Source organism: Cavia porcellus, unplaced genomic scaffold, assembly GCF_034190915.1.
Source record: "Cavia porcellus strain 051 isolate PalLab524CR breed Dunkin Hartley unplaced genomic scaffold, mCavPor4.1 scaffold_24, whole genome shotgun sequence".
NCBI lineage: Eukaryota > Metazoa > Chordata > Mammalia > Rodentia > Caviidae > Cavia > Cavia porcellus.
Window position 1 is genome coordinate 48,000,292 of NW_026947507.1, and position 26,536 is coordinate 48,026,827.

Consider the following 26,536-nt stretch of genomic DNA (forward strand, 5'->3'; position numbering starts at 1 on the left):
TCATGGGTGAGAAGAGGGGACTGACTTCAGGGCGAAATTCACGGTATATGCGTGTGTGTGTGTGTGTGTGTGTGTGTGTACTTGTGCGTGCATGTAGGTATACAGGTGTGCACATAATGTGTGCATGTCTACAAAAGGATCTGTGCAGGTGGGCACAATAAAGAATTTCTACTTGCAAAAGAACCAGAAGTAAAATACACAACACAGGCACATCATGTGCAGTGGTACAGAGTGAGTTCTGGAGGGTGAGGCTGGGCTCCTGCGGGCTTCCTGAGGGCTCACAGGCTGCAGCCGCAGCGCCAGTCCTCGCCTCCATGCTGGCTTCCTTTGAGGACACTGTCTTGGGAGCAGCATCCCTGTCTGCACTTTCCTGACTTTGGAACTGCCCTGTGGACAGGGTACGTGGTACTCCATGTTCAAGTCACCCGTGCACCTGTTGTAGTGACAGCAACGTGGTCTTTGGGACATTTGTACTCTAAAAGGAGCCTGCTGATGCCCACTGGCTCCCGCTCTGGTCCCTCAGCCCTACATGACTGGCCTCATGTCCCGTTCCAGTGCCCTTGCTGGGAGACCCAGATGTGCATGAATGTTCTTCCACCTCACACGCACTGCTGAAGCGGGGCAGGGTCTATGTCACAATCTCCAGGGATGCCTCCAGCCTGGTCGTTAGCCCTCTGCATGCAGGGCTCTCTGTGGGCCTCCTTGCTGGTCAATGCCTCCCCCTGAGATTCTGCACAGCCTTCTGCTTGCAGCCAAGCAAGCTTCTGGTCACTGATTTGTCCCTGCCACTCATCTCCCAGGGCTCTCAGAGATGGATTCGTGGTGCACTTTGTCCCTGTACTTGCTGTTCTCTTCTCCTTCCCTTGGGTCTCTGACATGGAGCCGGGCTCCAGTGCAGACCCTAGGTGGCCCCTGGGTGTTACTAAGTAACAAAGCACTTTTCCCTCTAACACAGCTGCTAACAGAGCTAGGTAATATATACAGTCATCCCTTTTTCACAAGTATGAATCAAAGTCTCAGTTCCCAAGTGGACAAACAAAAGCCATGTATATTTATTACACTGCTGATGTGCCCGGCTCCCCAATCCTCTTCTGTGTGAGCACACTTGACTCTGCACTCCAGTGCCCACGACGAACACAGCACACTGCTGTCACCTACTGTCATCATGCTGCAGTGCTCTCCAAAATCCATGCGTTCCATGAACAACACCCCCATGCCAGCCCCCCTGCATCCTGGCCACAGCGCTCTGCTCTCCTCTGAGCTGACTGCTGGACTCCACTCAGGAGGGAGTTTAGAGTGTTTATCTGATATCTCCCAGCTCGAAACTGCTCAGTCCACACTACTACAGATGTCAGGTTTCCCTCGCTAAAGTGAGGAGCAAGACTCAACTGTTGAGACAAACTGCACAGTCCTTGCCTATTAATACCTGTGGAGCCATGGACCCCAGACTCATTGCTTTCATAGGGGACTTGCTGATCTCCATGCTCGCAGCTGACCTGGCTCTGGAGCCAGAGGTGACATCACTAGGGTGCCATGGCATGTTCCCCACGTGCCAGGAGCCACAGACAGGAGCCTGCAGGGCAGGGCTTCTGTATCTCAGTAGCAGTCATGGGGCCTGGTGGCCCAATGAAGGAACCTGGTCTCCCAGCCTTTGGTGGACTGCACAAGTGACATCACAGGGATAAAGCACACAGGCCATGTGACACTCAAGGAATGTAACAGATGTGACTGAGGTCCTACCGTGTGCCAGGGACAGCATTCACAGCTACTTGAGATGAAATACAGGGGTGTCAAGACAGTGCAGACCAGGGGCGGGGGCGCAGAGAGCTGTTTCTCACAGCAAGGTCAGGCCGGCTCGGAGGCCAAGGAGGTTCAGTGTCTCTCTCAGCAGCGTGATGGGTGGGCCAAGGCCAGGAGGAGGCAAAGGTCGGGTGGCGAGGGTGCCCTGAGGCAAGGCGGCCTCAGCCTCTTTCACTATCCACAACTTGCCCTGCCCTGAGGGGAAGGCTGAATCTCATGGCCCCACCTCCCCAGAACCCTGGCCTCAAGCAGGGACCCATGGCTTGTGGGTGAATTCCTAAGGGTTTAGGCCATACAGGCTCAGTCCACACAGCTGGAGATGTTTCCACAGAGGAATTTGCAGCAGTGACTCAGAGGGTAAGTGCCATCATCTTTATTTGGAGTTGTATTTTTAACCTGCAGGAATGACAAGCTAGTGGTTCCTAAGACAGTCACATCCTGTAGGTAAGGTGGGTGCACACCCCAGAGTGTCTCTGCTATGCAAAACGGGCTGCATCTGCAGATGTCAGCATCTCAGGCGCTGCACTGACGATTAAGCTCAACTGGTTGCCACATTGGGAAGCAGCATATACTTAATCCCCTGGAGATGTGTGCTGGTGAGTCACCATGCCCACCAGGAGCTGCTTTGGAACTTCTGGAGGAAAAGCACCCGCTCGTCCACAGTGCTGTTATTAACATGCCATGTGCTTATTTTTACAGCAGGCTTATTCTTTTTTTTTTTTTTTTTTTAATTTAAGAGGAAAAAGAGAAAAACACAAAACAAACCAAAGCGGCGTAAGGGTACACGCAATACAGAACTACAAAACAAAACAAAACAAAACAAAACAAAAAACCATAACAGTAAGAAATTACCTGCTAGTAGATTACACACTATTTTCTTGAAAATAGTTCCTCAAATCACAGTATCAAAGAACACAAGGTGGACATTCAAACAGGGAGACTGCAAACAGCTGTGTTCAATGTTCCAAAAACATTGATAAAGTCAGCTATTTAACACCCCCAAACACACTTGCTTTATATCCGTTAGAGCTCCTTTTCTTTTTTTTTTTTTTTTTCCCCTCTCTTTTTTACAACAAAAGGGCTTATTCTGGTAGCACAGGGTTAGCTCTGGAGTGGGACAGCAGGTGCTCAGGATGTATCCCACATACAGATGACAGGGCCTGGGGCTATCTCCACTCACCATGGATCCAGGACCTGGGGACAGGTGTGGTCAAGAATGAGGCCCTGGCCAACTCTCTGCCCTCATTCCCTCAAATGCTATGAAGGGTTCGGGGCAAACATTCAAATGTCTCCAGGTTTCTAGGGGCAGAGAATGAGGATTGGCTGCAGAGCTCTAGAAAGGTCAGCCCTCCAAGGACCAGTGCAGGTGGCAACTCCAACACATCTGAGTCTCACAAACTCCTAGCCTGTAGGTCAGTAAACACTGCCAATCCACAGCAAAACTCCACCTGAGGGGTCAGAACTGCTGTCCTGATGCCCACGTATGGTGAGGTGTGACGGTGCCCAGTGTGGAAGGAGTCCCATGGCACTGGAGTGGCTCTGGAAACCCTGGTAATAGTGGTGTCAAGAGAGACCTGAGAGCTGTGCTCCCCAATCCCTGCCTACCCTGATTTGTTACATGGACTGCAGAACTTCAGCTACCTAGAACAGAAAGAGATGCACTTCCTGCAGCCAGGAGGCTCTGCCCATCAGGTGGTGCTGGTGACATGTCACCCTGTCTGGCCTCTCCCAAAATGTCCTCATAGGACCTGAATTTCCCACTTCCTGGCCTGGGACATGCTCGGGCACTGTGAGTTAGAACACTGGGTGCCCTGACATCAGGATCTGCCCTGAATCCTGCCAGCCCTAGGAAAGCTGGTCCTCACCAGGCTCTGTGCCCTTTGTCCAGACCCAGCTCACACAAGGAGAACTTTGTAATGATGAGAGCAGACTTTTGGGCAACACTTACTGTCCACTCTTTCACACATTTCTCATGAATCCTGTCTGTTCACATTCCCACTGTACCCCCACTGTACTGTGCATCTCCACACACGTAACAAGCACCAGTGCTTCCTACCTTGAGGTGCTGGGCACCATAAGGGCTGAAACAGACAGCGGGTCGGGTACACACCACTGAGCCACAAGCAGGACAGCATGACCGAAGCAGAGCACAGGGGTGATGACACAATGCTGCTGCCTGGGTTTGTTATGCCTAGAATGTCCTTCCTACCCAAGATGGAACTAACAGGAACCTTTCCCTCTGTTGAACATCATCCTCCATGTATCCAAGGTGTGACTAAAAATTGTGTTTAAAATCAATTTAAAAATTATAACCATAAAATACACAGTGCCTGGCCCTAGTCCCTCACCCCTTATACCCTTACCCCACTTCAGACACACTTGTCTCACTGTCCTGGTCACTTTCCGCAGCAGCTACCAAGGCCCATTTCCTAAGGGTCTTTAGTGGTGCCATGCTGGCTGCCTCCAACTCTCGAGTGGATTCAAAATATTTCCCCTTCACAGTTGCTTTGACTTTGGGAACAACCAGATCTGGTAACTAAGGTGAGGAGGAAGAGCTGTATGCTTTTATGAACCATCTTTCCATCGGTGGTGCTGGGCAGCAGCAGCATTTACTGGATTTTTGACCACATCTCATAAAGACACTCATGAAAGTCAGTCTGTGCAGAGCTCAGAGCACACAGATAACACAGCTCATCATGCCACACAGAGACACAGGCCTTGACCCCAGACTACTCAGACAGCATGGTCCTCATGGGAGGACCCCACAGTGCTACCTCAGAAGATGTGTCATGGAGCTATCCTCATCAGTGTGGCCCCTAGCAGCCAGCCTTGGACTCCATAGTACCCACGCAGCCCTGAAATGCCAGGCTCCCCTTGGGCCACATGTGGGAGGAGGAGACACTGTGGGGCTCTGCATGGAGAGTCCATACCACTTTCAGGGAGGTACGCTGCGTCATCTCTGTCCTCCCTGGTGGCTCTGTCTCCTGTGCCACCTCTCAGACACCCTGGGCCTCCCTCCACTGGTGGCCACCTGGGGAGCGGAAGTCTTTTGAGTTCAGTACTGAGTCTACACACCTGCCACTGCCCTGGGCCGGTTTCATACTCATCTCCCTAAAGACAACAACAGGTAGTGCAGGAGTTGAGCCTGGCTCCTCTTGTATGACACATGGGTGCTCTGTGGCTGGGCATATTGCTTAAGGTCACGAGGTCTGGGCCAGGTGGGTCACGGGTGACATCGAAGTGCATTCCAGTGCCCAGTCAGTTCAAACATAAATCCCACTCCATGAGAAAATCATAATTGAGGTCACCATTATTTGGAGAAAAGGAAGAAGCTCCTATCACTGCAAAGCATTATCTGTTTTGATTTATTTAACTTCATGGCATTGAGAAGAGCATAATGTGACACTCAATAACCCTTGGTGAGCATTTCTCTGTTCAAATAAAAACAAATTAGACTACATTCTCACTTTAACGAGCTGGTATAAAACATCAGATATTTTAATTTCATTTACTCAAACAAGAGTACATTTTATATCTAGGGCAATGTTTTAATTTTTCACCCACTAGTCATTTTGGTTTTCATTATTTATGTGCTCCAGCTATTGCATATATCAAAAATGTTTTAATCTATTCTTGGAGATTATTGACCATAAGTTTAGGGATATGCTGTGAGCTCTAAAATATTTTTGCTGTTTAGTTATAAAAAATCCCATACTAACATACAATGGTGGGTATATTTAGTACCTGACATTCCAATATTATTTAATATATGTTAGTAAACACACATTTTACTTTAATATAAGTGACAGTTTTTGCAGGCAAAATATTCTAATTTGAACTTCCTAACAGTGAGTGACAGAAATCTTTCATATATACTTGGTTCATTTGGTGATGTCTCCTTCAGTAACTTCTATGTTTTAATTTTATCTCACAAAACAAAATTGTACAAAGTGAACATAACTTTTGAATTACATTAGAGATGACCACATGCACATTTTAGAAAACTGCTCCGTCATTTACTTCATGTTTTTTTAAAGTTGAAAATATCGTGACTGTATTGGCAGTGAATGTGAAAATCAAATTCAGAGCCATGTATATGATCAAATCATTACTTGGAATAAAATCTGATTTCAACCTTCATCGTGATTTTCTTTCTGACACAGTACTCAAAGGATAGCGCTTCCTCCTTAGTCATGTGAATGTCTTCTGCTCTCTGTATCTCAGTGGTGGAAACATTGCAACCTCAGGAGCGCACTTCCTGCCTGGAGCCCTGCTCTGCCCTGACGCCATCTCCTCACTCCGAGACGGCACCATCACCAAGAGTATGGCTGCTGGCTCTGCTTCAGGAGGGAGGCCCGCGCCTGACCCAAACTGCGGCTCGCTGCTGGGACAGACACTGGCTCTTCTGCCCGACCAGGCAGCTGGCCGTGTGCCGGCTTCCTGCGGCTTGCTGCATCTTCTGCTGATGACCAAGTGAACAATTCTGCTTTATGATAATTTTATTTTGCCTGTTCTTAGTTTACTTTTTTAAAGAATGTTTTTATTAGCACATTTTTAGTACCTGACGTGCACGTTTATCTGGTTAGCTACCTGCACTGAGCACATCTTGGTCCTTTCTATTCCCCTTCCCTTCCCACGTTCTTCCCTCCAACTCTAGACTCCTTCTCCCATTTTCATTACCATTGCTAAATTTTTAGTTTTTGTTTGCAACATATAATGGTTATGCTTGAGTGAGTAGCCGATATATGTACATGACTCATCCTGAATCTTTTTAGCTCCTCACCCTTGGTTACAATACCTAAATCTTGGAAGCAGCCTGTATGTCCATCAATAGATGAATGGGTAAGAAAATGCAGTGTCTATACATAATGGAGTACTACTCAGCTCTAAAGGAGGATAAATGAGTCATTTGTAGGAAAATGGATGTACTTTGAAAACATAATGAAATAAATAGGACGTACAATCTTAAATGCCATATAGCTTCTCATGTGAGAAACCCAAAGTACAAATAAAGAGTAAAATAAAATATTGATAAAAGGAAGTAGGGGTTAGATCTATCGAACACGGTATTTTCAAAGGCAATTTCAGATTGTAGTACTCATAGATAAATAGGTATTCACATTTACACTGCTGGCAGCCTGGAGGGTTTCCAGCACAGCCCTGGAAGCCTCGGGAGGGCACACTGAAGTCAGCATCCCCTGAGCAGCTCATGGTCCCCGTCCTCACGCTGCAGGGGCAGCTACTGCTAAGAGTGCCTGGCAGAGGGGCAGGGAGCTGAGTCTGTCCCAGTGTTGCCCCTGTGCCAGCTCGGGTGGGACCCAGCCCCCAGCCCCCAGCCCCCAGCCCCCAGACGCCCCTGTGCAGTGGGCTGGAGCTGAGTTCTCAGAGATGCTGTCCACTGCACATGAGGGTCTGCAAAATGGGCCCACAGCACCAGGCATTGCTGCACTGGGCAGCTCTGCCCAGGGAACTGCTCCTTTCTACTGAGGAAGGATCTCCAAATTCACAATCACAGTGTTAATGGGGAGTTTCTTGGCTGGAAGCACCCTCTGAGGGTCCCTAGGGGTCTCCATGGAGACCACAGAACCCAGCCGCACAGGCCTCTGTGACTGCCACTGGGGGCACTGCTGGGTCGGGCACAGCCTTCTTGGCATGGAATCACTGGCAAGGGACCAGGTCTGTGCACAAGTCTCACACCCTTGTGCCTAGACAGCAGATGCCCCAGCCTGTTCCCTGAGGGGGCACCACCTGAGACAGTGTCCTGTGGTTGGGGACCTCCCCCAGTCCCCACCCCAGTGACAACAGTTTTCACACTGGCTGCCCTGAGAAGGCTGCTGTCACCACCACACGGCTAAGACCAGGGCACACTGTGGCCCTCGAGTGCAGGGCCACTCACCATGGTCTGATCACTGGGAGCTGGGTCACCAAGGCCTTGCAGCTTGCCTCACATGGCACTCGGGCTCCAACTCACAGACTCAGCTCCTCCAGTGCCCGCTATGCGTGCCTACCTGGGCTGGCTGGGGCAGGACAGTTTTGTAAATGTCTATTTCTTTTTCCTCACAAGACTCACGAGCTACTTAAATACCACAGTCATGATTTACAGGAAACTATGGAACCAACTTATCTTCACTGGTAATTATTTTTTATTATATGTGATTTTTTTTATTTAAAAAACTTATACTTTTGACTGACAAATATTTGCAGGTATCAAGAGGCCCAGCTGGATGCTCTGGTAAACACATGTTGTGTGGAGTGACTAAACCCAGCAGTTTTTAACCTCAGGGACTAAAAGGCTACTTGGCATTTATGAGAGACTGGGAGTCTTCAGAGAGGACAGAGCACCCAGAAAACAAGCCTGACAGCCACAGGGACAGGGCTCAGCAACGCCCTTCCTCAGGAGGTTGGCATAGAAGGGAGGGAAAAGGGAGCTTGAGTCCTCACCCAGCGCCAGGTCTCACTGACCCCAGGATGACAGAGACAAGGACTGGAGAACACAGACACAATGCACCTCCAGGCTGCCTGCCCCCGTTCAGGTAGGGAACAGGCTACAGTAGGGTGAACCCTCAGACTGACCCTGGGAACCATGCCCAGGCGACCAGGGACAGGGCATCCCCTCTGTACCTACTGCACCGCTCTGGTGACTGCACACTGCAAGGACCAGGAACAAGGTGTTCTTAGGACATAAACCCTGGGGACAGCACCATGCAGGGACTTGGACATAGCAAAAGGGGCTGCGCATTGTTCAAAGGGAAAAGAGAAAAGCCCAAGACTAAAGACACGAGAGAGAGACCAGGGAGTGGCAGATCCTGACTGGCACAGAGGCAGTCAAAGATGTTCTCCCAGGACTCCAGGCCAGAGCAGACCTGCGATGACCCAAGGTTTTCTTGTGGATGAGCCCAGTTGCTCCTAAAGAACTGCAAGAAAAACCAACTCACAACAACATCATAATTAAAACGGTACATGATAAAATGTTATTACTTTAGAAGTGTTGGAAATTTAAAACTTTTCTGAAAAAAAGAAGTTTTTCTAAAATTTATGTGAGAAAATCAGGCTTCTGAGAAATGATGGCCACAAAAGGAAACTCAAGTACTGGCAACCACAAGCCATGAAACTTTAGTTCCTAAAGAATCTGAAGAACAAGCCTTTGCAATAAGGTTTATAAAATGTGCAAAAGAAATCACTGAGCCAGAATCTTACTTTTGACCCATAAAATGCAAAAGGAAGAGAAGATGAACGTCGCTTGCCAGCCAGGCCCAGTACCTGATCAGTGCTCCACACCAGGGGCCACACCTGTGCCCCTGGACTGATTCCCATGTTGAGGAGGTGCTCAAATATCTGAGGGGGGAACGAAGGACTCAGTGGATTCAGTTGTTTTCACCAAGTGAATGAGCATGCTTGGTGGACACAGCTCTGACCTCAGCCTGTTGCCCTGGGGCTGAGGTTAGGGTTAGGATTAAGGTTAGTTTGGAGTGTCCCACATCTCCCAGGCTGGGACATGTTCTCACCTCAGGAGAAGATGGCAGCAGGACCGCTCCTGAGATGGAGGTGCTGCCAGTGCAACCCCTCCCCAGCTGCCAGCCCTTCTACAGGGAGTTTGACCCTGGCCGGCTGAGCCCCTCTCTTTCTCCTGTCCACAATTCACTGTATTTTCAGGGGCTGCAGCTAAGACCCACAGCACAGATTCACAGGTCACACCTTGCGACCCACCGTGGCCAGAAAGGTGGGTATGAACCCAGATGGGAAGTGAGCATAAAGATTCACATGGCCTCCATGTGCAGGGGCCAGTCTCAAAACAGAGTCCCTGCAAGTTCAGGAGCCACACACACTGAGGTGGTAGATGATCAGCATGGGGTGGGTGGGTCTCTCTGTGGGCCTGGCCAGAGTGCCTGGCTCTCATGTGTCCCTCACACAGGGTCACTCCAGACCACTGTGCATGACAGGTCACCAATCTCCTGGCCTTGCCACTGACAGAAGCCTCCACAAGCAAACCAAGAGCCCAGGAAAGGCTGGCTCTTCTACAGAGCACTCGAGCTCACCCTTTGCCACAACTCCCCTCCATACTGAACCAGGGCTGGGACCTAACCTGGGCAGAGATGTCAGCTCATGTTCTTACATGTCAGAACAACACTGTCCACAAGTACTCTGCGCGTAGGAGACACAGAGGAATTTGCAAGTTGCTGTGATATAAACTGTCCACAAATGTACAATCTTTTTCATTTATTACTATGGATAACAGCAATGATGCCATAAAGCTAAGTTCACTGTAGTAGACCAAGAATAACATCCTATCCCTTCTTTAAATACCTTCAGGGATAAACTGCATATAAATAAATGCATTAAAATACCACACAATTACAGAATACATTCACCAAGGGGCTTGGCTGACTATTTTTACTGTGGCTCTGGAAAAAAAAAATAGTAATTCCTTAAGTGAAAAACTAGTGCCCCATGGGTCACTGGGTAACAGGTGACAGGGTTGGATTTACAAAATGTACAGAACCAAATCAGACACAGAGCCTTAGGAATTCTGAGCCCTGATGCCTGCACTACGCTGACCTTCCTGTTTTCCTCAGTGCATCTCCCTGAGTGGGCACAGCAGTGTCACATAAAGACTGCTTCTCTCAGAGGACTGATCTGTCACACAACAGGACACAAGCAAAACTAAACACTGTCCTAAAGAGAATCACACTCTGCACAGCTGGGAAAGGTCATGGAAGATTTGCTTTCTTGAACAAGAGATAGCCACAGCTACAGAAAATCCCCCCAAGCAGAAAATCAGATGGTAGAGCCTGCTCCATCCTGCCCCAATGCAGGAGCAGCAGTCTAGATTGACCCAGAGAACAAGAAAGAGCAGGTCTGTGGGGGGGGGGGGAGCTTGGTTGTGTGCAAGGGTGAGCGTGGCTTGGTGGTGTGTACAGGGGTGGGCGTGGCTTGGTGGTGTGTACAGGGGTGGGCGTGGCTTGGTGGTGTGTACAGGGGTGGGCGGTGATATGTGCAAAGCGAGTGTGTAGGAAGCTCCACCAAAGTGTAGACCTGCAGTAGCCTCTTGCGAGATGTTGGTGTCTCAGCCGAGGCCTGGGTATGGTGTCCCAAGCTGTGCAGGGAGACAAGCATGGGAATATGGGACTGGTCATATCATTGGCCATGAGACAGAGCAGGCCCTGCTGTCATGTCCCTGAAGTGACTGAGGGCTGTTGCCACCTCCTATGGCTATGGATAATGGATAATGGCTATGGATATGGTAGCAGTGGCCTCACAGGCCCCTGCAGGCAAGGCCTTTGCTGGGTGGCTGGACCTGGCTCACAACAGTCAATCAAAAGCACAAAGCCCATTTTCACTACTTCTGGAGATGAGGAAGCATCACAAGAATTTCTCATACTGCAGTTGAACTCTTGTAACCACACCTCCATGGCTGTCGACCCGTGCAGGATGACACGGGTCTGACACAGCCCGAATCTCCAGCACTGTATTGTGAGGGCTTGTTGAAAGGTAAGGCCTTCATTTCTTTCACACAAATCCAGATACAAAAATTTAGTGCGCCACATATATGCAGCTGTACGAGCTATCTGGTTATCACGTGTCTCACTGAAAATCATATCAACTGAAGTGCATGTGTGGTGTGAGCCCGATGATGATGGCAGACGAGTCTGTGGTCAGAGTCTTTGGGAGCAGCAGAGCTGTGCTTTGGATCCCACATACCAGTTCCAAAGCAAACAACTTCCTAGAAGTACCTCGTCATTCCTGGCACTTTCCCCACACTGCTTAATTATACCTGGTTCCTCACAGGAAGAGGACAGGAGCTGTCTGAGACACATATAGTAGTAAACTGATTATATCATGGGGCAAGGACCAAAATAAACCCAAATCCTGGAATTTATAGTAGATTCAATGGAACTTAGGGTCCTCAAGCTTTCCACGTTCTCCACTAGATGCCTTCTAGTCAGATGGTTCCTTTCTTTAAGGGGTCAAGTGGCAGTGGCATCTCCTCGTGCAGGGGCAGGTGGCCTTGCCTCTCAGGAAGACCTTGTGTGCACTCAGCTTCCCACAAACACAGACAAGGACACAACATTCAGAGACGGTTCCGTACCTTTGAACAGGGTCAGTCCATGCAAGCTCCCTTTGATTTTGGTCAGCTTCAGTTCCATGGGGCTGGCCCGACCTTCTTTCTACACATGTCCTTTGGGGGATGGGAAGGAAGGATCCCACTAAAGTGATCCCTAAAGTGATCAACACACAAGAAAATAAATGGTACAGTAGCTGATTGGACAATCAGGAGCAGAAGCCCTAAGGGGTTTGTGTGACCCTGACCCCAGGTGTCTGCGTGGCTCTGAATCAGCAGGCTCCATGGCCGGCAGGAGAAGAAAGTACAACCAAGGGCCTTGGATCCAAGCAGGGCACTGGGAAGGGGGCACTGTGTAGAGCCAAAGTGCCACTATCACTGCTCAAGTCACCAGAAGGAAGCAATTTCTACAGTCACTTGTGCACACCCCAGAAATGTACATGTATGACTGAATAATTCGAAATTGCTCAAGGTACTGAGTGAGACCAATATTAAGTCTGGTACAGATAAGTTTAGAGTTCTCAAACATCAGAAAATGATACACTTCAGGGCTTACTGCACCTTGAGGAAGACAATGGATTACACAGATGTCTACCTGCATGTACACAAAGGTACAGATGCACACACATACAAACAAACAGGTGTATCACACATGCAAACCGATGTACAGATACACACATCCATACACACAAATGCACACAAAGTTGTAAACATGCACAGATTAACATATGCATACACAAGTATAAGGATATATGAATGTTCACATATAGATACACATATGTACACACATACATACAGATGCATATGAGATGTGCATACATACAGATATGCACACATATGGATATATACAGATGTACAGGTATACACGTGTATACACAGATGTATGTGTAAACACCAATGTATACATGCATATACACATGCATACAGGTACACAGATGTGCACGCACACAGATGCAGTCACACACCTGCACACACGTGCATACACACAGAAGTGTATCTGCAGAGCAAGGGGTCTGCTTCTTATCTCAGTGTAATGCCGCATGATGGTGTCAATTTTTTACATTGCTTCATTTTTTAAAAAGTTCTAGAACTCAGGCTCTGGCCACAGAGGAACTGTGTATTTTAGCCGACAGTTGTAACCTAGCATTGTCCAAGTTAACCCCCTGGGAAGGAGGGCAAACACCATTTTGGCACGACTCTGCACAGCAAGCATGGACAGTGCCCCCATCTCAGGTGCCTGGTGACCCCTCTGTGAAGCTGGCGTCCTTGCTTGCAGAATCCAGATGTTCTTGGGAAAGAAGAGTGTTCTGGGTCAGGGAGTGCCCAGAAGGAAACCTGGCAGGAAGATACCATGCTGGGACTCTGCTGCTGACAAGCGCCCTGATCCCCACCAGAACAGAGTGATCTAAAGAGCCCTGTGACCCCACCTGTCACTGAGTGCTGAGTGCAGTCGGCTGCTGACCCTGTTGTATTGCCTTTGCTGTTCCTTAAAAATCTATTATTACTTTTAGACCTTCATAAAAACTATTCTTCTTGCAAAGGAGGAAGCACAACTGAGAAGAGCTCAAGACAGACACCATGTGTTTCCCAGCTAGTTGGAAACCTGGCCCAAGCAGCTTGGGTCCCCAAAAGCCCGGCCAAGCCAGGACAGCCCAGAGCTGTAGGAGCTCAGACCTCACAGGGCTAGACAGAGAGGGATAGCTGTGCCTCCCGACGATGGCTGAGCCCTGGAACATTCTTCTCAACCTTTCCAGAGGAAGGTATGATTCAGCCACAGAGTGGGCACAGCCCCATCCATGTCACAGACTGGGATTTGCAGGGTGGCCTGAGGCTCTGAACCCATCCTCTCCTCTGCAAGAGGACGTCTGCCAGTGTCCTGCTTACCTATGGCCACTGTGAACACCCAGCAAGTACCCTCCACGCTGGCACTTGCAGCACCTTCGTGGCCATGTGCTTCACACAGGAAAGCTTCATTCTGCAAACCTAAAGTCCCAGGAAGAAGTGGAGATGTCCCAAGCCTACCAATGCACATAACACTCGGGGGACAGGATGGATGCACCACAGGGACGCAGTGCCCTGGGTCATGTGCAGAGGGTATGAGTGAGGAGATGGAGAGGTCAAAGCTGAGTAGAGATCACAAACTATGGGAGTAGTCACCTGGGAGCTTGGCGCAGAGTGCCTGGCCACCCAGGGCCATTCTCTCATAATCACACCAGACTGACGGGGACTCTGCCCTTGCTCACAGCACTCAAGACAGGATGTCAGGCACTAACCCAGACCACAGATCCAGCCTCTGGGGGCTAGGCAGAGTTGGCTTCTGGGTGCTGACTTGGTGCAGTGTTTAAAGAATGTGTTGGGACCCAGTTGCCTAACTTCCTGCTGGCTCAGGGTCCTGCAGTATACTGGTCTGCCCTATGACCTCATGCCAGAGACACTCAGTACTTGACTCCCATCAATGAAATAGAGACAAGATCACCAGTAAATTTCCAAGGGCTAACATGTGGTCCAGGGCTTAGTATGGTGTGGGGATGGAAGGCAAGGACCAGGACAGCAGCAGCTGGCTGCTCATCCTGGATTGGTCCTGCATACCAGCTATGGTCCCGTCCAACTTAATATGCAGCCAAGCAAGCTGTTCCCATCTAGAGCCCTCTGTCTGCTCTGTGGCTGAAAAGGACCTGGCATGGGGAGATGATACACTGGGACTGGGCACTGTGCTGGATCTGTTGCTCCTGGCAGGGACCCTGGAAGCCCTGTGGGCCTGGGCCAGCACAGAGAGTCTGGAGGGCCAGGGGTCTGCACTAAGGTAGCAGAGAGTGAAGTCTCATGTGCTTGCTCAGTAGGGAAATTGGAAGAAGAGGAGGAGGAGGAGGAGGAAGGGGGAAGAGAGCATGGGAGGGAAGGGAGGAGAAAGGAGGAGGAGCTGGGAGATAGGAGGAGGTTTTCAGCTCCCACCACATGCTATCTGTCCTGTAAGGAATGCAGACTGTGGTCCCATGGGTGGGGTTAGTGCCTCCCAAGGCCTGGACCTTGGGTCCAGCACAGAAGCTTTACCAACTCCTCCATCAAGATGCAGCCAGCAGAGGGTGAGGCTCAGAGGTGAGGTAATGTGGACTGAGAGCACAGCCAGGTGCATTTTGGTGTCAAGAGAGCATAAGACTGGGAGCTCAGAGCCTGGGGACAGGAGTTTTCTCCAGGAAGCACCCTCCAGGAGGTCATGTGGGAGGAGCACAGTGTCAGGACCCCCACCCAAGCTACTGCAGAGAACCAGCCATAGGTGAGGCCATGGGGAGGGAACAGAGAAATAGGAGCTGAGCACAAGACCTCCTTCATCCAGGGGACAGAGAGACACGCAGAAGGAAACAAACCACACAGCAGCTTGTTTTTCTTTCCATTTGAGGAACTGAACCCAGGGGCATGTTAGTACTGAGCTATACCCTTAGTCCCTCCCCATTTTTAAAATTTGGAGGCAGGGTTTCTCTAAACTGCCAAGTTACCCAGGCAGGGCTCAAACTTAATCACTCTGCCTCAGTCTCCCAGTGTACTGAAAGCACAGGTGTGCACCACCACACCTGGCTCATGGGAAAGATTCTGAAATGGAAGAGATGGTGCAGAGGGCTCCAGGGACAGAATCCTGGAATTTCTGGGCCAGGTATCATAGGTGACAGAAAGAAGACTGTTCCAGACACAGAAGGTAGAGGCCTTGCACCCATTCCAGGGAGCCGAGCAGATGGAGGCAGAGGGAAGGGGACCAGGAGCCAGGGTGCCTCTCACTGTCTGCAGCCTCTGTACCCTCAGCCATGGGTCACAGTGTGGGTTCCATGATCCCTTTCTCTGGGCGCTGTCTTTACTGCTCACGCCTACAGAGCTGGGCTTGCATTTCACACAGATCAATTATTGCCAGGGAGGCAGAGACACTCAAGATCCCAGGGTCCACAACACCAGCCACTAAGTCCCTTTGTCCTGGGGTCGGGCTGTGCATACTGCCCCAGAGAGTGGACTGTTGAGTTCTCTAGGGTTAAACTAGCTCAGCCCAGCGCTATAACCAGGGCAGAAAATGAATTCTTCTGAACCCACAATGAGGTGAACTCTATTAAAAGTTATAATAAAATCAAAATTGGTGGAAAGCAAGTGTGTCACTCCCCAGTCACCTCCACGCTGGGGTCACTTGCCCTGTGTCCATATTCACATGCCCCCCTCATCTCCTCCCCTGGGATGTGGGCCAGGATGCAGGTAGCTGGCAGCGTTCATTCTGGGGACAGCAGCAACCCTGCAAGTCCAGCTCCTGCTTCAGAGCCAGGCTTTCCTGGCGCCTCCTGTCACCAAAGGTCCAGAGGTCTCTGAATGACAGGAACTCGCAGGAAGCCATAGAGATTTAGGACTGAAAACAGCTCACAGTGCCAGTCCCCATGACCTGAGCTGACACCCCAGGGATTCCACAATCCACTCAGAGACCCTCACCCATGTCAGGTCCTTAGTAGGGTTCGCTCACTCTAGGGCATTACAGTAGGCCGTCCCTGCCCCTTGCTCACTGCTGCCTGGCAACTGAGGCCAGAACCAGAGGATGGGGTGGTTGCCTAGCAACATGCCTACACTGCCTCACACATCCCTATCTTAAATATCCTGCTGCAGCGGAAGCATTTTTGGAAAGTTCTGCTGAATGTTTTTAGAATGCTTTCTTGAGGTTTCCAGATGGTGGTACGGGTGTTGGGGGCTGGTCCCAGCAACAGCTGCCTCAGAGCAGCTCTCAAGGGGTGAAGCGCAACCTGCAATATTCCAGGGAGCAAAGGGACTTCTCAAAGCTGTGCCCACACCTCGGAGGGGTGACAGTGTGGTGTGGAGATAGAGCCCTTCTGGGCTGCAGGCACATTTTCCTGTGCACATGTGCTCACCATGCTGGGCAAGGCTGCCAAGGAAAGGAGACGCAGATGGAGACAGGCTCATCTGGGCCAGGGCCAGGCTCTCAGACTCCATGACTGACCACCCTGCCCAGCCTCCTGGATGGACTCCACTCAGACAGTGTCCCCTACAGCCGAGGCTTGGGCAGTTCCTGGGGTTTTCCTTCCCTCTTCCCCCCATATGCGGCCTTGGTCTCTGCACACCTAGACAGGGTCATCAGGAAACGCTTCCACTGCCCCTTAGGATAGGGCCACATTTGGGCCTCAGAAGATGCCTATGCCCAGGGAGGCTTGGAATTGGCTCTTGCCAGTTTCCCTGGCCCACAAGAGATGGAAACCAGAGCCTAGCAGGCCCAGGCTGGTACTCCATCTCGGCTGATTCTTGGCCATCTTGAAAGCTTGTGCTTCTGCGTCCCTGGCTTCTCTGCTTGGGGGTGGAGGGATGGTAATTACACCATCAAGAGAGTCCCAAGGGCTCTCAGTGGACTTTCATAGTTTTCTGCAGAGTAGCCTTCTTATTTTGTCCTCTGCCCTGGACCTGCAGCTTCCCGCTCTGGACCATACCTCTGCTCTAGGTAACCTCATCCCCCTGGATCTACCCCTTCCTGGGCCAGGATGCATGACCCAGGATGTCTAGTGACTGTGTCTGTGGTCAGAGCTGGGGTGGGCGCCTGGTCACCATGTGTATGTTTTAGGCCCCATGTCTGCAGGTCTCTGACTGCTAGCCTTGCCCAGCATTGTGAGCACACGTGCCCAGGAGGATATGCCTGCAGTCCAGAGGGGCTCTCTCTCCACGCCACACTGCAACACCTCCAAGGTCAGGGCATAGCTTCGAGAAGTCCTTTTAATCCCTGGAATATCAAAGGCTGTGTTCCACCCTTTGTGAGTCTTTGAGAATGGAAGCTGGAGTGGGCCACAGGCCCCACCCTAGGTCCCATGGCATCAGACACTAGAGGAGAAACCAACACTCAGAAGCAAAAGACCGTGGAGGTCACCAGTAGGAGACGGAGCAGGCGTGGGCCTGGCACCTGGGTAGAGACTCTGAAGCCAATGTTGGCAGAGCTGATGAGTCACTGGTGGCTGGGGAGAAGGTGGCACTGGAGATGACTTCTACTCTGCCTCTTTCCAAGTGGGAAGGGGACCACTGGTCCACAGGAGCCCAGGAAAGAGAGGACCAGGCGCAGGAGAAAAGGTGCTAGGACACCAGGGGCAGGAGGAAAAGCATAGAGGTGCTGGGCTGGACTGCACAGGGACACCGATGAGGGTCTCAGCAGCACGAGAAAGGCCTAGAGCTCAGAGAAGAGCTCTTGGCCAGTGTGCAAGCCCCGGGAGCCAGTAAGGAAGCACAGGTTAAAGAAAGCAGCTAGAAAAGAGACCTCCTGGAGTACTGGACATGCCCATCATGGAGCCAGATGCCTACAGCACCCTTGCTTCTTGGTGGGGTGACCTGAGCTCAGGTCCTTTGAGGGGCTGAGTTTCACCCTGCAGGGCCCAGCGCTGCCTGGCCCAGCCCTGCCCTGGAGGGGAAGAGGAGCTGGTGATGCCCTGGGGCCATGCCTGTGGTGAAGGCATCACACTGCCCTATCCAGGATGCCCCTGTACTGGTTTTCTTAGAAAAACAACTCTGAGCTCCAAAGACAAAGAATAAAGATGAAGTAGTAGCATGGAAGGAATAGTGTCCCTCTGAAGGAGACATTTCTAAAGGGCAATAACAAAGCAGAGTGGGGCATGGGCTGGTTCCTGGGCTTCAAGAAGCAGTGTGTGGTGCAACTTAAAGACAATCGTGACAGCTCCCAGCTACCCTCAAGTGTTAGATATAAACACAGCTGCTGGCCTGTTGTGGCTGGGGTTCCAATTCCAGCTTCACCTGTGCTGGCCATACAAACAAAGAAGAAACAAGCAAGCAGATGAAGGCACAACAAAACTGAAATGTGCTTAGTTGAGTATTTGGCATTCAGATCAATTTTCTCTGCCTTGTCTTTGGATAAGGGAAACACTTGATGTGCACATGGTTGCCACTAGAACAGAGCGATACCTACTGCTACGATCGGCGGGGATGAAAAAGCGTGCATACAAATCAACCTCTGGAGAGCCTTGCCAAAGAACCCAGCCCATCCCTCCTGCTGTCAAAGGGGAGTTCATACAGTCAGGCTCCAGGGTAATTAGCTCTTTGAACCCAACACAGCATCATTTACTTTGCTGTGCACTTCCTGTTTCACTTGAATGACTTTCAGAGTTATTTAAAATACCCCTTCCTTTACTCCAATGCATTTAATCTTTAAAATATCCCAAAGAAGCCATCTGATTTCATACTGGTATTAATCCATGGTATACAAATTTTACTTATTTCTCTTTTCTGTGTTTCCTCCCTCTTCTAATACTTTCTTTAATAGAATTATTTTAAAACATAAAACACAAATAAAGAAAAAACAGGAGAGAACAAGAAATACACAGTTGGAACCACAGTGGTAGAGGGACTGGACAGTCAGAATCGCCCACCATCACCACAGTTTCCAGTCACCAACTTTTCTGCCAAAAAGTATCCTGCATGCCCATGCCAGAACCTCAGCAGGGGAAATTTTCTCACTGAACTGAGATCTGCAAAACGTCCCACCAGGTTTAATAATGATGACTGTAGGTGTCTGCCTCAGGCAGAGCTAATGATGCTAAAATCATGTGTGTGGCCCCAGGAGTTCTCCCAGTATTTGCATCCCAAGGTCTTTATGAAAAGTTAAAATGAGATGCTGGCTTCTGGCTGTCACGTAATGTTGGTTACTTAAATCTAAAGAGAAAACAGAAAAGATCAAATTGTGTTAACCAACTCAGGTCCACACAGATACCAGCTAAGTCATTCCGGATTCACTAGGGGCTGGCAGCTCACACCCCTACACTTGGCAACACCAAGGGGTGTGTGGTATGGTCGTCTGGCACCTATCACAGGACACCTTAAAAGCCAGGGCTGCTTTCCTAGAAACCAGGGCCTGACACTGCAGCCTGACACCAGGGGAGAGAAGGGATGCACTGCTGTGCACAGCACTCCCAAGACCCAGTCACTGTTCTTGGGAAGCTCTGGAAGGAGAAGGGCTTTCTAGTTGAAGTTTCTCTTGAAGGGCTGGAATTTCATTCCCTAGAAAGCATTTAGAGCAGGCATCCATACTACTGTAAATCCCAGACTAGAGTCCTTGAGCTCTGATTTCCAAGCAGACAGCACAGGATAAAGATGGCTCTATAGAAAGGGCCACTAGGGCCACGATGGGCATCTTGGGCCTGTCTGTCCATCTGCTCCCACATCAGTGAAGTGATGACAAGCAGCATATTGAAGACAGCAAGGATGGGCTCAACCCTGACAGCCCTTCAGGTCCACCCCAGAGCCTTTGTTCCCACCCCAGCCTGTGTTTACTCATTAAACAAATAATGTTCACAGTGAAAATGAATATACAGCATATTTTTCTGTTTCACTAGAACCACATAAGAGAATGGAGTAAAAACTCCCTCAGAGCTCTGAGACTCTTACTTTATTTCACCTGAATATGCAATGTCATTTCACTGAGGTATGTGCACTGTTCCACTCTGAGAAAGTATTTAGTGAATGGAACGTTTTGGAGGGAAAGTTAAAATGCATCACCATCTCTATATGTCAAAATCAGCATTCATATCATGGAAAGGTGAAAGTTCAGCTGCAAACTCATTTCTAAAATGTATCAGTGTACAAAGAATTCTTGGAAAACAGCAAGAAAATCATCAGTTCTTTCAATGCAAAGTGAATAAATGCCTACAAGTAAAATTCACCAAAAAATGTAGATAGCTATATATATTCAGCCTTTCTAGAAAACAAACAATGAGACTGCCTGTTGCCCTATAGTTTGGAAAACATTAAAATGGACAATAATTCAATATTTGTGAAGTCAGGGTGATAAAATTTCTCAAATTACTCATGGGAATATGAATTTATTCAAACAATTAGAAAATAATTTATATAGAAAGAACCTAAAAAGTATACCTACTTCTAATAGATTATTCTCATCAAGTAGCCAAAGATGAAGTCAAAGATTTGTATAAGAGAAGTTTATAGCAATAGTGCTAATAGCAATTCTCTAAAACTGAATCATCTGAATGCTTGATCCCAGATGAAGGCTGTTGGGTGCACTACCCATCCCCACCCCAGCTGGCCTGAAGGGATGTGGCCTGAGAGGATGCTATCCTTGGAAACAGCAGACAGGAAGATCTCAGTCCTACTCTGTGCACTCCCTGTGTGAGGTCTCACCACACCACTTCAGGCAGAGGCATGGGACATGGCTCTAACCCTAACCCTAACTCTAACCTCTGCAGGTGGGCCTTACTCTCATTCAATTCCCCACACATTCTGCTTCCCAAATCTACACCCTGGAAGACCAAATCCTTTTCCTTGGTCCTGCCCGTTCTGCCACGAGGCATACCTTGTTTGAATGGAACATGACCCCGGGGGGATCCCCTCCTCCCTACGCATGCAAAAGTACTAATATCCAGTAATATCCTGTGACTTTCTTCTGGCTAATCCATCTTTTTGTCAGTTTAATTTGTAGGCCTCAGGTATGAAATGTAAGGGAGTAGTAGAAAAGTACCCCCTCACTGAGACAAAGATAAGTATATGAATTCACAATGGGACATGAACCAGTCATTACCTAGGATGATCTGAAAAAAAAAAAATTCAATGCAATTTAAAAACATAAACATCCTTGATTGATATGTTTTGAAATTTTGTTGTAGTTTTTTTGCATTCTTTTTTCTTTCTTTTTATCCTTGAAATAAAATGGATTTGGAAAAAGAAAAAAATATAAACATGATATTGAATAAAGTAAATGAAATCCCACATCAAATACATGGCTCAGTGTCCACTGTATACATGTGTGTGCATTCTACACGTGGCAAATGCATCAGACAGAAGACTAGAGAGCAGAAGAATGAAGGTGATCTCAGGGAGGGGTGTTACATGTGTTTCTCATGTCTGTATTTTTAAATTGAAAAGCTTATCTGACAGAGGAAGTCAGCGACCTATAAAGGTACTATTTCCCAGATCCTCTTGTTTTTTTCCACTTTTCAAGTTTCATTTAGGTTTTCGCTTGCACTTTCCCTGTCAGTCCATGTTACCTCCTTTTCCGACACCGGTATCCCGCTGAGCAAGGCATTAGAATGTCTCAAGGTGATCTGGGTTTCTAGGAAAGGCACAGTTGGGGCTGGAGTGTCCAAGGTTGGAGGCCTGACTCCAGCCTGTGGAACTACTGAGGGATGGCAGAATCTTCAGGAAGCAGAGCCCAGTGAGAGGAAGTGAGGTCACTGGGGCATGGCCTCGGGGACACTGGGATCCTGTCCCTTTCCTGTCTCTCCCTGGCTCCCCACTGTCATGAAGTGAGCAGCCTCTGCCAAATACTCCCACCAGGATGTGTGACTTGTACAGAGTCAGAGTGACAGGGCCAGGCTACTGGGGATCAAAACCTTCAAAATCTGAGCTAAAATGGATCTTTCCTTCTCCTAAGCTGCTTATATCAGGTATTCTGTCACAATGACAGAAAACTAACATCTTTCAAAAGACGTCTTTCAAAACTTAAAAGAAAATAAATGCCCATCTCTAATTCTGCATCTTGGAAAAACACCTTTCAAATGAAGGCCAAATGAGGGGCATTTAGTCAAACAAAAAGTAAGGTAATTCATTACCAGGAGATCCACACTTACTCAGGACTATGGAGCTCTGCTGGAGAAGGAATCTGATCCAGATTCCAACCAGGTGATGGACAGATGACAACAATAAAACATGCAGTTGAGTAAATGAATTTAAATTAGCATCAACTAAGCAAACCAGTAATCCTGATGTCCTGTTGCTCTTAAAGTGCAGGATTAATGACTGAGGCGAAGCCCTTGGTAAAGAGTCAGAACTTAAGGTCCTGGTGCTGCGTGGAAGTAACAATAACAGGGTCCTTACTCATGGAGGTTTCTAGTCACCCACAGTGGCTGCAGTGACCCTGGGGCAGCCATTCAGGCTTGTGTGAACAAGCCAAGAGATGACAAGATGAAGTAAAGCAAACCTGGGCTATCACACTACAGTGCAAAACAAGAGAGATAGAATAAAAATAGGGGAAAGACATTATCAATAGTAATATGGCAGATTTAAATACCAAAATTCCAAGATATATAGTTTAACTATATTAAAACAAAAACAACCATGCACATAAGAAAAACAGTTTAAATGCTAAAACAGAGATATTTGAGTACATAAATCACTATGTACTAAATATCAGAGAATGCAGATTTTAAGGCAAACATGAAGGGAAGTAGTAAGGAAGGTGTTTCATGATTCTAAGAGAGGAACAGGAATAAAGTCATACAATCTGAAAGTCGGTGTCCTACATTATAAGCAAATAAGTAAAATTTGACAGTTAAGCAGACAGATTAATCAGACATTCTCAGTAAGGGTTTAAAAGATCTGAATAAGAAAATTCATAATATTCAACTATAGATACTTAGAGAAGACAGGAATAGAATTTCATTCTTAAATACATAACAGAACATTCACCAGAATTGATTTATGCTGAATCCAAGCAAGTCCCACAAACTGTGAAGTGAATGAGATCATTCAGAACACAGTCTACTATCTCTAACTATAGTAGAATTGAATTTCAGCTCAATAGTAAAAATAGCTAACTAGTGAATGACTAATTATTCCAAAATTAAATAACATGTTTTGAAAAATTCAAGAGAAACCAACGCAAAATTAAAAACAGTTTGAACCAAAGGCCAAGAATTACATAATGAGACTCATGAGATAGCCACAACTTGATATGAACATGTTGAAGAGGTAAGTCACCACACCAATCAGAAGTGAGAATAACAGAAAACCAGTCCAAGTTGAAGACCATAATAAAGATAAACAGATAATAACAAAGCTAAAAGCAGAAACTAAGTAGAAAAAAAGTGTGGAAACAAATCAAAGCCAAATTAATAAAACACAAAAAAAAGACTAAAGGAAATGATACAAAAAAACATAAGGGGAAAATTATCTCAGATCTGATAATTTTTTAGAATCAACATTTAAAGATTTTAAAGACAACAGTGTGAACAGCTTTACATCACAAATTTACAACTCCAACTGAAATGGGAAAATTTCTTGGAAATAACTTACAAAAACCAACAGAAGAAACATAAACTCCAACAGTTTGACACCCAGGAAAGAAATCTGTTAATTATGAAACTTCATAAGGAAGAATCATGAGAAGACATAGACTCCCAGAAATATCATACGGTTTTAAGAATAAGCAAGGTCATTATACAAAATATCCAAAGTACAGAGGAAAAGAACACTTCCCAAACTTGCTTACAGGTCAGATGAACCTTTCTCATGAACCAGACAAAGGAATTTTTAAAAAAGAAATTAGGCAATTTGTGATAAACATGTGAAAAAATCACAAAATAAAATATCAGCAAACACTGTGTGACACAGTAAAATCATGAACAAAGAGACTGTACATCTGTTCAGGAATGCAAATTTGGTTCACCATTCAAAGATCAATCAACCTGACATTACAAAATAAAAACTAAATAATCATGTTGATAAGAAAAAGCAAACTTCAATGCAGGATACAAAAGAGTAGAGAGAAAGTAGAGCAGAGAGGATTTTATAACCTGATAAAAGGACACGGCAAATGCTCTTTGGAAGGCAAAAATGCTGGGCGTTTCCCTGCCGAATTCAGGACAAATGGGTACTACCACCCCACCACTTCCAGGCACAGTGGGACCAGGCTTCCAGAGAAACCAATAGAACAACTCAGAAGACGAGAAAAAAACTTGTGCTCAGCTGACAATGTGCATAGAAAGTCCAAGAAATCTACAGAAAATTCACCATTTCTCTAGAAACAAAGAAAATTCACCAGATATCTAGAAACAAAGTTAGTAACTTTACACATCATCAATAAACAACTCTTTCTACACGTCATCAATAAACACCCACTGAATTCTTTTATAATTTCATTTTATTTTCTTAAAAATATCTAATTTTGATTTACAAGAAGTTTACAGCAGCACAGGGAAACACCAAACACTGATGATGCATCACTGAAGATGTAGGAATGACACCAAGAGTGTGGACACAGGGTGCTCAGGGACTGTGGAGGGTGCAGAGAGCTGATGGACTGGAGGAGGATGCAGGAGAGAAGCCAAAGCCCATGCCAGTCTGGACCCATCAGCTGCCCAACCATCTTAGATGAGAGGAAAAGCATCATCTGAGAAGTGTCTGGGGCCGTGGGAGCTACAGCCCAGACCCTCAGACCTGAGGGCTGCTGACTACTTCTTTGGACACCAGGGAGTCATTCCGCTGGGACTAGCTGAGATCAGTTAGACCTCTACAGGCAATGCTGCATCTGAAACAGGAGGGGACACTACTGTGTTGACCCCATCACACCAGGGAACCTGGGCAACCACTGCCAGCCAGACACGCCCTCAGCTTTCACCCAGTTTTTGCCTTTCTCCAGGTTCCCTGACCCTCTGCAGCTCCTTTTCTCTAATTTCTTTCTGCACATCTCCCCATCACTCTGGATTCAGTGACTCCAACCACAGACATTGTGCTCCTGACTCTCACTGCCCCAGTGTAGGTTTCTGCAACACTTAAATGCAACTCTTCCCCACAAGCCTTTCACACAGGGAAGCAGAAAAGCATGGCATTGCCCTTTTCAGATCCAACAGACAGAAATGCCATGTCTTATCTTTTAATAGCACTTCTACAAAAGATGCTCCACACCGCCTCAAATCATTCATTACAGCTGTCTGTCACAGCTCTGAAGAACACCAGCTGTCCTCTTCATCGCTCTGCCTCTTATTCAGTCTTGTCACGTTCTGTCAGGGTGCACCTATGTCCAACGGACCTGCTGACTAAGCTGCAGACACATCTGTTACTAGATTTAAGATGATGAATTGTGTACAGCTTTTTTATTGTACAGCTTTCTTCCAAAGACAAAGAAAACTTTGTGTAACCCTGAATTTAGTGGTGAATCACCACAGAACATTTCCTCTTATTATCCAGCTGCTATACACACAGTCCATATACCAACTTCTAATAACACTGGAGATCTTAAGACCCATACATTAAAAAAGCAAAGTTACTATTCAAAGTCTTTCTAGAGGTTCTTTGCAGGAGACTATTGTTTACATTGTAACATCATGTGAAGAGTATTTGTAGATGTGATAAGGACACAGAAAATTACTTCAGATAGGTTTTTTCAAATAATTTTAAGTTTTTCTATATGTAGTTTTAATTGTATGTTTACCCATTTTAAACTTAATATGAATTCATTTTGGAAATTTTTGAGAATATTTTAAAAAGTGAAAAGCAACAAAAATTCATCTCAAATCCAAGTGCAAGCATTAGTTTCCTGTATCATTTATCACTGCTGTGACTGATATTAGGCCTTGGATCACGTAATTTTCAATGATCTTTACACCCTCAGCATTTTACTCATCTGGTGAAAAATCCTACAAGAATGTGCTTCAGGTGTCCTGAAGGCTCTGGTCCTGTTCGCCTTATCATTTCTCCAGCTGAGCATTTCAAGGCTTTTTTTCAACATTTTGCAAACATAAATAAATCTGCTCGTGTCTTTGACTGGGTCACGGGAGAATGTTTTAGAAGCAGTGTTTGGGCCCCTGCTTCCCTCTCTGCCCATGCTGGACCAGGTTCCAGCCTGGACCTGGCAGCTCTGCCTGAACTTAGAACTCAGGTCTATTCATCTCCTCAGATCACATTTCATTTTGTGGGGGAAAT

At 47.4% G+C, this 26,536-nt stretch overlaps 1 protein-coding gene across 12 annotated transcripts in view; it reads right to left on the bottom strand.

The window, feature by feature from the left end:
- Dlgap2 (DLG associated protein 2) overlaps positions 1–26,536 on the bottom strand; it is a 531,604-nt gene that overhangs the window by 253,212 nt on the left and 251,856 nt on the right. For 3 of the 12 annotated variants that reach the window (XM_063235017.1, XM_063235011.1, XM_063235012.1), the window contains one exon: positions 11,888–12,017. The exons of the other annotated variants lie outside the window; for them this stretch is intronic. In XM_063235017.1, coding sequence (XP_063091087.1) covers positions 11,888–11,945 — 58 coding nt within the window. In that variant the 5' untranslated portion in view covers positions 11,946–12,017. The remainder of the gene's footprint in view (positions 1–11,887; positions 12,018–26,536) is intronic. 12 annotated transcript variants of the gene reach the window in all.